Source organism: Atractosteus spatula, chromosome 2 (genome assembly GCF_055471065.1).
Source record: "Atractosteus spatula isolate fAtrSpa1 chromosome 2, fAtrSpa1.hap1, whole genome shotgun sequence".
Taxonomy (NCBI): domain Eukaryota; kingdom Metazoa; phylum Chordata; class Actinopteri; order Semionotiformes; family Lepisosteidae; genus Atractosteus; species Atractosteus spatula.
This window is the reverse complement of record NC_142707.1, coordinates 13,648,612-13,659,452: the sequence shown is the minus strand read 5'-3', so window position 1 is coordinate 13,659,452 and position 10,841 is coordinate 13,648,612. Positions and strand designations below refer to the sequence as shown.

At 38.5% G+C, this 10,841-nt stretch overlaps 1 protein-coding gene across 2 annotated transcripts; it reads right to left on the bottom strand.

The window, feature by feature from the left end:
* Positions 1 to 221: 221 nt before the first annotated feature.
* On the bottom strand, positions 222 to 10,611 carry ftsj1 (FtsJ RNA 2'-O-methyltransferase 1). 2 transcript variants are annotated; one of them, XM_088908331.1, is made up of 11 exons: positions 10,578 to 10,611; positions 8,368 to 8,502; positions 7,929 to 7,998; positions 7,322 to 7,424; positions 6,804 to 6,882; positions 6,498 to 6,550; positions 5,453 to 5,506; positions 5,257 to 5,359; positions 3,439 to 3,522; positions 2,608 to 2,711; positions 222 to 1,899 (listed from the first exon to the last, which is right to left on the bottom strand). In XM_088908331.1, the coding sequence occupies exons 2-11, from the start codon at positions 8,486 to 8,488 to the stop codon at positions 1,651 to 1,653; spliced, it is 1,020 nt and encodes a 339-aa protein (XP_088764457.1). In that variant the 5' UTR covers positions 8,489 to 8,502; positions 10,578 to 10,611; the 3' UTR covers positions 222 to 1,650. The 2 variants fall into 2 exon arrangements, with proteins under 2 accessions (XP_088764457.1, XP_088764466.1); XM_088908340.1 differs by lacking the exon at positions 3,439 to 3,522 and having other exon boundaries at positions 10,578 to 10,608.
* Positions 10,612 to 10,841: the final 230 nt, after the last annotated feature.

The window sequence follows — 10,841 nt, the reverse complement described above, 5'->3', positions numbered from 1 at the left end:
ACTCCATGTGAAAACTGAGCTGTTCTACAACTGCAGGTGCTCATTCCCCTCAGCCTTTGTATAGTAAGTCCATTTAAAAAGGTATTGTAGGAAGTATTAGTACAATTTATGAACGCCCCCTTTACCACAAAAATTAAGGCCACAATGTTATACAATGCCTGGTGCAGTATCCCGAGAGTGACATTGCTCAGGAAACAACAGCATTCCTTCATACACCACCAGGCTTCAGAAAGTTTTATTTTTTTAATTCAAAGTGCACTCCAGAGCATGACAAATTAAAAAACACACAAGATATTAGGAAAGATTGATCTACTACCTCCTCATGGTGACCTGATGTTCTCTATCATGGTGAGCACAGCTGTCCTCTCCTTTTACTACCGCTCCAAGCCGATAACTGAGACTACCCCTGCTACACCAGGATCCAGGGTATCTTCATGAAGCCTGCCAATAGCATGATGCTGGCAATACAGCTCTGGCATTTTATGAAACACCCAATGATTTCCAGCTTTGCCACTGACCATACAGCCGATAACTCAAAGAACGTAATGCCTTGATCCCTACTGGCTCCTTTATGGATATCTATATGGGCTACTGCTACTGCCTGACATGGCCTCAGCTTTGCAACTCTATTGCTGTCTACCTACTCATGCAACCTGTGTCACATAAAGGCATACACCAAAGCTACACTAGCCTTCCCGGGTTTTCTTCATACCAGCTTTCCTCAAGGAGGGCGAATTTCTATGAAGGCAAACAGTTTTGAGTTCAGTTCCCCCAAGACCTATTATTCTTCTTTTGTTTTGTTGCAAATCTTCTTAATAAACTGAAATCTTTTGCATATACTGTACTTGCAGGTGCCAGTCAAGTGTGTGGTAAATTAAGACATGAATGGTTTTAGTGTCTTTTTTTATTTAAATGTTGTTTGTATTCAAAAATAAAATGAATGCATAAGTTAAAAATAAAACAGAAAACAATTTACAAGAAAAATCATGTGCACAGACTAATCTGAGTCTATGGTATTTAGCTTCTTATCAGAAGCCTTTGTTGGATGATATCACACATGAAGAACTTACTTGTTTCTATGGGAAGAATGCAAAAATGATTTAAAATACTTCTGGATTTCTACATTGCATTGTTACAGTAATGTGAGGTGCTAATTATTTCAAATAACTTTTTCAGTGAAGGAAGTTAATGTTAACTTTAAACTCCAATGCTTTTGTTTTTAAAAAGCAATACTTGTATCTGAAAAACTCCACTTAAACAGAATAAAACAGCTGTTTTTTTAGTCACAAAAACAACATTGTGTTAAAAGTGTTTTCCTGCCTGTTTCTGATAAAATTGCCTATAAATGGTGTACTCTCCTTTGTTCAAAGACACACCCAATCTGATACTGCTGTTTAGAATAACACCTTTCACTGTTAACTTTAAAAAGACTTCCTTAAACACCTGAAGGAAGCTTTTAACCAATTAATACACATTCCGAAATACCCACCCAAAATCACAGCCCTGTTATCTTCAGGTCCTTCTTCCATTCTTCATGTCTGTACAGTTAATACACCCCAAACCTATTGCCTTCTCCAGGGATTTGTAGGATAAAATAAAAACTGACATCAACTGTCCTGTACAAACCTGAATGAGTCCCTCTGTTATGAATTACAACAGTCCCTGCTGTGCTTGATCTGGATTGGCCAAGTCTGGTGATGTACAAGGGGGTGTCGGGGATCTCTCCAGCTCCTGACTGGAGGACAGGTCATGCGTAGGGCTGGATCCTTCCTGTGGGGTGGAAGAAACATCTTCCTTGGCCAACAGGTTGTGTTTGCGCAGATGACAGGCTTGCTGGTAGGGAGGCTGGATTGGCAGCTGTGTAGGAGGCAGGTAGTGATATTCTTTACTGGGATCCAGCTGTAGGAGAAAGAGAAAAGCTGAAGCTCTTACCTAAGGCAGTATTAAAACATACAGTTTTACACCCTTAACATTAATGTACTGTCTGACTAAATCATAAAATATTGCATGAAGCATTTAAGTGTTCAGTTTCTACTGTGGAGACACAATTATTCCACGTAACAATTCTGCAAGTACTTGCTGCAGACGTGTTAGGTATTGTTTGAAAGACAGCACCCCTTGTCATAATCCAATTCTAAAAGCCCATCAGTCAACATGCGACCTTAGGATAAGGTCCCAAGGCAAACAAAAACTTTGATTGATTGATTGCTCACATTAGCTTCAAGTAAGCTTCATACACTTCCACTGCTTCTTTGTGTGTTTTCTAAACATAAATATTACTTGCTGTAAATGTTTTTGGATGTTTTTGTAGCTTTTCCTCCTTTAAAGTGATCTGAAACAGCAGACCTGGGCAAATGCCATATACTTTAATACATAGTTTAATAATCCAGCTCTGGCCCTGAAGAGACAAGGGGTACCATAGCTTTCATTCCAGCCTATTTCTCTGTTGCTTTACTGATTCAGTTACTAGCTCAATTGTTCAACATGTGTAGCCACTTGTCTAGGGCTTTTAGAAAACTAAAGGGCCAGGATTCTCCAATTGTAGATCACCGGTCTCAAGGCTATATAAAACTGAGAAAGCAGAACACAAAATGGGTGCTTAACTACCTGGAGAGGGTAAGTCCGATCTGAATCATAAGCACTCAGGTCTCCGCAAGCAAGGAAGGGCACAATGACACGGTTTGGACCTTCAAGCTGGTTGAAGTCCACATCTGAAAAGACAGGAAAGTGAAACAAGACAATTAGCCTCCTGATGTCCTTTAAAATACACCCCTCACCCAGCACAAAATCTGATTCTGCAGCCATCTTGTGGTCACCATAATGAAAGTTTTCCCGGATTAATCCCAACTTCCTTGTTATTTTCCCTGAGGCTTTCTAAAGCTTTGCCATTCTTCCCAATGATGTATTCTCTTACTAAGATTTCACTGTGCTCTACAACACTTTGCTTCTACCATGGTACACCATAATAATATTGTATATGGGGTATTTTGGAGACCCAGTAAAAACCTATTTTGCTTTAATTCTCAAACACGTTCGTATATGAAAAACAAACTTATACTGTACACTGTTAGTGCACAGTGAATAAAGCCTGTGGTCAGTTTAGGTCCCGGAACAAGAAGCGGAGGTTTATAAATAAGCTTTACAACACTGGTTGCATTGAAATCCTTGAAGATAATATACACAGGAGTTCAGAAACACCGGGCAGTCACAGTGCTGGTCTGTGAGGTACAATCTGTATGTCACTAAGTGGCATAGTCGATGTCTATCTACTGCTAAACAGGATGTAAAAGTAAACGTCTGTGAGACTGTTGTTCAAGGTGTGTATCTGTCTATCACCAAGAAATGAAGTACAGACAGTAGTTCAAAAAAAGCAAGAAATGCAGATATTTAACATGCAACTGAAAGGAACAACAAGTAAAGAAGTGGCAAGAGGGCTACCGTAGCAGTGATCCAGCAGAGGGTTAGACATGTTTGGCACATATCCTTCAGGGGGAGAGTAGTTCTCGCATACCACAAATGCCTCTGCAGAGGAAACATGCGGAAATAAATTGCAGTGCAGTTCTGCATGAGCTTCTACATCGGGCCTTGCCTAAATCAAATGCATAAAAACCACACACAGGCTCTGTAATGGAATATTAATATTTAACATACAAGATGTACTGCATATGATCGACAGTAGTGCTTGTAGTCAAAAAACGTTTTACCAGAAACTATTCAAAGAGTCAGACTGTCAAACATTGACTGTCTGAAATTTAAATGCAGCACCAGCAAAACTGGAGTCAGTGACCTGTAACTGACAGTTGTATGTGCTGTAAGACACTTGCTTTGATTTGCCTGCACCAGTACTGTATTTTCTGCGCCTAACTCACACACTAACTGTATGCAGTACAAACTTAGTTCTCAGTAAAAAGAATCTATATATAGCGTACAAATACAGTACCCTATCATTGCATTTCAGTTTTAGAGTGAGATACCCTTTTAAGTTCTTCAAGACCCAAGGATTTAAAACACATTCAGACAGCAATGTTAAGTTTCACTTTCTACTTGAGTTCTGTAAATTCAGTCTCTACCTGCAGCTCCGACACTTAAATACAAACAACTCTGGAGGGATTTCTTTCTATTTTAGCTTTTTAAGGATTATTTCTGTGTTATTTCCCGGTCCTAGTCCTGAAGTACTCCTTAACCTGCTGATTTTCATTCCATCTCAGCTCTCAAACAGTTAAAATGACTAAACTATTAATTTTAATAATTGTGTTTTAGATAATTTAAGCGTTTTCTGTCATCAGATCTTAGTTTCACAACCTTTTTTCTTGTGCATTATTTTCAGGAAATACAGCAAACTGATCTCCATTTCAGCTTGGTTTAAAATAAAGTTAGTTTTCAACCAATAGCCTTCTGATTGGTGATTCAATTGGTCTAGCACAGAAGACAGAGGCACATGACAATCAGGATTAGAAAGCATCGTCATTCTATAGTTTTTAAAAGAATATACTTCTCATTAAATGTTGTGCTACCTGCATTGATTCATTATTAAACGTGTGATCGAATCCAATGATTATTCGCTAATAATTAAAGACAAGAAGTTCTCCTTATTTCAACACATTATTTCTTCTAATATTTCAAACCAATTGAAAACAACTGGCATATTATCCAAACATGAGGACAAGTTTAATTGTTATTCTAGTACAAATTACCTCTTTCATTTCGAGTTAAGCTTTTCAAGACACCTAGTCAAGAGAGCTTCAGCTTTCTTTAAGGCATCAGTTACGGAAAAAAAATAATAAATACAGTATGAAACCACATGCCCAAAACTCAGACACTGAAAACAGCACCACTGCTGAAGTACAGAGCAGAGTCTGGCATACACAGGATTAAAAAAACTACCTACATCTACTGTGCAACAAACATTAGAAGACCATGTGTGTTACAAAAATAGCTGACTATTGTCATAGAACTTAGATGGAGCAGTGAACACTTCAAGAAAACAACAAACACAAGATAGCCATTCTGGGCTTTTTGCCCAAGACTATAAACCAAGATTTTGCTTTTTGTTTATAACTGTAACTATGAAAAGAAGTCTATAACTTAGTTTTTTAAAGTTACAAACAAAACTGTTGTAACACTTGCACATTGTGAGGCAGTGTACTAAGCTGGTATTCTCCAAATGTAGCAAATAATGCAAACTGCCTTTGCAACAACAGCAGTAATTGAACTGAAGATGCCCGTCCTATTATGTTTACCAGGACACTTGCTTACCAATGCTGGAGTTCCGGCTGCTTCTTGGTTTGGCACACGTGACGGTGGAGAAAAAGATTTTCAGCTGGGAATAGAGCAGAGTCACATCCTTGCCTCGGAAAATCTGCCCAGAGAAGTATCAACACAAGAATATCGGGTTTACTACCATGGCCAAAAATGTTACAGAATAATCACAAAGTAGTCCTCATTCCCCTACCTTCGCCACAAAGTTTCCACCAGGCTTGAGAACATGAGTAGTAATATTAAGAGCCTGTGGAGTAAAACGAAAAAGAGCAAGAAAAATTAAAAAGAGAAACATGAGCAATTTGCATTGAAGCAAGTCATGATCCAAACTCTATTTCATATTTTGTTCATTTATTTATTGTATGCATTTTACTAAGGTTTAGTTAAAGAGGTAGTTATTTCAGTGTTATAATTCTAAGATTCAGACTATAATTAACCCAAGCACATTTTATACAATCTCCCCTTTTCTGGCGTTGTTTTTAATTGCTCTGGGACTGGCCTCACTGTTGCAAGCTAAATCCAATTGCCGTATTGCACTACATGACTCTTCTTTCTAAAACAGAAAATAGAAGTGTTTGCTTACATGCAAATGCAAAAAGCTAAAACTGTTAGATATTGCTCTCATTATTAATTAAAACAAAACTGCCCAATTTGTGAGTTTATGAAGAACACCTTTTGATGTATGCAGCCATATCACCCTGCAATGTGGGTCTATGTGGGTCCTAATGCTCCAGTATAGTAACATGTGGGTCCTAATGCCCCAGTGACAGGGACACTATACTGTAAAATAGACGTTGTCTTTCAGATGAGACGTATAACCAAGATCCTGACTCTCTGTGGTCATTTAAAATCCCAGGGCATTTCTCAAAAAGAGTATGGGTGTAACCCTGGCATCCTGGCCAAATTTCCCATTGGCCTTACCAGTCATGGCTTCCTAATAATCCCCACCTATAAATTGGCTTCATTACTCTGTTCTCCTCCCCACTGATAGCTGGTGTTTGGTGAGCATTCTGGCGCACACTATGGCTGCCGTCTCATCATCCTGGTGTATGCTGCACATTGGTGGTGGTGGTGGAGGGGAGTCCCTGTTACCTGTAAAGCGCTTTGAGTGGAGTGTCCAGAAAAGTGCTATATAAGTAAGCAATTATTATTATTAAAAGCACCTGAATCCTTCATGGAGAATGGGTAGGCCCTAGATCCAATCACAGTATATGCCATGCAAGTAAAGGGATACTCACAGCCAACAGCAGTTGTGCTTGGATGTATTCGTCCACATCGTGAAGTCCAGTCACTACAGACACAATCAAAGGTACAATAATGCCCCAAATATCCAGTTCTTTCCGAACCAAAAATCCCAATCAATACCCATCTTAAATTAAAACAAATACTAGTTAATGGAATACCATTATTCCAGGTAACATTTTGCTCTTGAACGTTATAATTCTGTTTCTTTCTTCACTTACTGTACAGACTGCTTCGAGACTGTGATTGATGGCATTTTTAGCTGAGCAGAAGATTAAATTGCTGCAGTGCCATGTACCTACCATCGGGGGCACCATCACACACCACAAGGTCGGCAGGCTGTCCCTCAAAGTGCCTGATAATCTCCTGGGCTGTGGAGATCTAGGGAGACAGCAAAATAGCCTGATCAGACTCCTATTGCACTGCGGAATGAGACATAACACAATCAAGATTTTACCAGCTTCAGGCCCTCATAAGTAAACCAATAACACGTGCTGGGAATTTAAGTTTGGATACCTTATTTTAAGTATACTTGCTTTGAAATACATCTTAAGTTAAAAATAATATACAATGTAAGATGTTCTGTTTTATCAACACAATCTGTACATGACCATGGAACTTGCAAGGACCAGACATGGCTCAAACTGCTGTGTAAGGGGAGTCTGATCATTTTCTGTGGTACGACAGCAGGTACCACAGCAGGCCTTCCATACCTGTTTGCTTCTTTCAACTCCCAGGTAATACAAATTGAATTTGAACTCAGTTTATGTCCCCAAACCAACTTGCGCCCAACCCGACGTGCCCTCCGCAGTCCCTTCACCTTGGTGATGTCTCCCTGGATCTGAGTCACGCCAGGCAGGGGGGCCATGGCCTGCAGGTCCACAGCCACAATCTTCACCCCCACGCTCCTCTCCCCATCGCCTCTGCACACAGACCACAGGCCACGTTTTACCGATTGGAAAAAGTACACGAACACATCACTCAGACATCCTGCCACAGGGGCTGAAGCCTATTGACCAGGTCAGAATTATACATGAGGATCTGTTCCCAAATGACTGGTATGGCTACATAAAGCGATTGATTCAAATGTCTCAAGTACAGCACAATGCAGACTTTTTAGGAATCCAATGAAAGATGTGGTACAATTATACAATTAATAATTATACAATTATAAACCAAGAAAGGGGCAGTAATGGAGAAGGTGCAAAATCAACTGCTGCAGAATCACTGCTAGCAACAGCTTGATTGTGTATCTCAAGCAAAGGAAGGAGCAAAAAGAAGTTCAGTAACTTGGTCAGGGTGAGGATCACAAGTTGACAGCAGAGGTGGGACTTGAACTGGGAACCTCCTGGTTACGATCCCATTACTGTAACCACTGAACCACCTAGAATGGTGAGAACCTGGGACACAGAGGACCCAAGGCTTACCGGAGTTTGCGGCTCAGCACCTGGCTCCAGCTTCCTGGCGCTGCACAGAGATCAACAGCCCTGCAGACTCCTGTGGGAGACAGGCATCACTGTACACTGACACTACTGCAAAGGCCATCATGTTTCCAGTACCGGACGCACACAGATCTGAAGAGTTATATGCATTTCATACAGGGAAGCATAGAAAGTACAGTAGGCTGAAAAACTTTAGGAGCTGATATTCAAATATGTTGCAAAGGAACAAGTAAAGGTTTTACTTTTACTTGTTCCTTTGCTGCCTACACATGCTGACGCAGCTACAGTACCTACTTGAACTACTTCAAGTATGTTGCCTTGTTTTGAGCAAATGCATACTGTATAAACCAGTATTTTCTAATTGATCTGTTTTGATGAATCATACAGTAAGATGTACAGGAAAGCACACAGGTTTGAAAAGTACCTTTAAAGAGATTGAACTCCTCATCCAACTGCAACAGTTTAAAGGCACTTCTGGCCCTCCAGCCCTCCTCCTTGGCCAGACGGTAATAAATATCCCTCTTGTCTTTGGATGACCGTCCCATTGTCTCCCAGTATGCTTAACATACAAAACATTACATTAACATACATAATTAACTGCCATACTAAACTTATACTGATATTCTCCTAATAAGCAGAAGTATCTCATATAGCAATGATTAGGTTAACATCTTTACCCAAAGGATAGTGGGAGTATGAAAAAATCTGCCCAGTGATGTTGTTGAAGTCGGCAATATGGCTGCTTTAAAAAAAAGATGAGATAGAATTCTTGGATCAATTAGAACTAAGTACTAAACTAAATGTGTCAAATGGCCAACTCTCTTTAACCTTCTCTTGTGCTCTTAAGTTTTTTAAATGAGGGTTACACTCTTGGGAAGTGTGACCACCTTCAAGCCTGATTTCAATAGATCTCAACAGATAAGCACTGCTGGGCCTAGTCTATACTTGCTACTGTAAGTGCTGTCGATGAAACAGTAGCACTCTTGCCTCTGGACAAAAATTCAAATCACATGTTCCAATATTGTGAATGGGGGTACTTATTAAAGCAAGTCACCTCATACAGATGAGGCACTATGAGACTGTTTGGGATGAAGAGTGCTGCATAAATGCAATTTGTAACGCCATGTAAAAAGAATGCAAGTCTTATGTTGTGCTCTGTGTATTACAAATTACAAGAATCTAAGTAGGACGTTTTATTATTATGACTTTAAAACTTCTAAAAATGAAAATATTTAAATAGAACAACAAATTTAAGTTATTTACATGAAAAAGCATACAGCTTTTATGACCACTGTGCCAACCAGCTACCAATTCCTAAGTAGTTTTTTTTGCTTGTATTTTTGCTGGCTATCATTCCAAAACAAGCAGCTGTAACAGCTTCCTTCCTGCACAAGTGTTACTGTGTAGCAACTGCCTGATGATAGTAATCCTGCAGTTAAAACTGAGCTACAAATTGTCCTGTGTACACCTCACTGCCACTAGCTCATTCAACTATGAGTTACTTTCTTGTTAATACCAACTTAAAAGATTAAGTTGTTTGAACTTCTTAGGTGTGATATTTATTACATTCATTCTAGCAGAGAAGACAGTAATGTGTGACTTTTTTTAAATGTTCAGTTCTATTTAAAAATCAATAATATATCAGTTTCTTTGGCTACGTAATTTAACAATACTATTTTGAGGTTAACAAGCAATGTGGGAATTCTAATCCATTACAGGCACTATCATTACGATATGGACAAAATGTCAACACTGTACTGACATAATAACAATGCTTAAATGTATAACTCTTGCATATAAATTAATGAAACACCTTTAAAAAACTCCTTAAACATCTTACACCTTAAAATGAAATACACACATATTGTTGATAAGACACCAAGTAAAACATATGAAGAACTTAATCTATACACACATTTTATTGTAATTTTTAAAGACTTTTTTTTGGAAAATCATCAAAAGGCTTTACCGAAGTAATGACGTTTTGAAGAAAGGAAGGAGAATTACTTTTTAGTGCAAAGGCACGCACCTAAATAAAAAATAATGAGCAATTCGATGATCTGATGTTACCTTTTAAAGAGCAGTAACAACAGGAATTCACCAAAATTCAATAATAATATGCCCTAACTACCGACATAGTTGGACAAAGTCTAACATTACGAAAGAATTATTGTTGAGCTAAAACTTCAACAGTAATTAGTCCTACATAGACTGGACTGTAATGCATTTAGTTGGTAATAAATTGTTATCACAGCAGGTATATACAGAAATAAGACAAAACGAGTAAACAAAAATCTATTTGTATAAAATGAATTAGTAGCTCTCTCAGTAAGTTACTTTCACTTAAATTTGCAAAATGACCGTCTTTTTTAGAAATACTCATTTATAACTTATAACTAATTTAATATTATAAGTCGTTTACCATGAAGTGAAATTGGTATCTATTCATCTATTCTATTCATCAACCTACAGAGCCGCATTTTACTGTACAATTTATTTAGTACTTAAGATTAAGAAATATGGGACAAAATGCACTGAAAATAAAACAGCATCTTTGCAGTCAACGGATCAAAAAAGTTATATTTGCAACTTTCACTGTATTATATTTTTTCATTAAACACGTACTAAGCTTACCTCACGTTACTATCAGTTCTGCTTCCTATATGAAAGAAATAAGGACCCCACAACCAATCAAATGCTTACGGGGGAGATGACTAAGACGGCTTGTTCAGTGCCTGATTAAAAAGCTGGGTTCGTACTAGTGGGTGGGTTTACTTTGCTAGTTAACGATATGGGTGTTTTTCTGCTATGTATTAAACTTTGAGAGACAGAAGCGTAGCATTAAAGGTTTGGGTGTGAAACAGTGAAAAGGAAATATATATTGCTTCTGTTTATACA

Bases quoted from the DNA above. Each gene is read 5' to 3' on its own strand.
- ftsj1 (XM_088908331.1), bottom strand. From the start codon at position 8,488: ATGGGACGGTCATCCAAAGACAAGAGGGATATTTATTACCGTCTGGCC. The intron at 6,883-7,321 runs GTGAAGGGACTG...CTGTCTCCCTAG, and splicing joins TCCAGGGAGACATCACCAAG to ATCTCCACAGCCCAGGAGAT. The intron at 5,360-5,452 runs GTAGGGGAATGA...TTCTCTGGGCAG, and splicing joins GTGGAAACTTTGTGGCGAAG to ATTTTCCGAGGCAAGGATGT.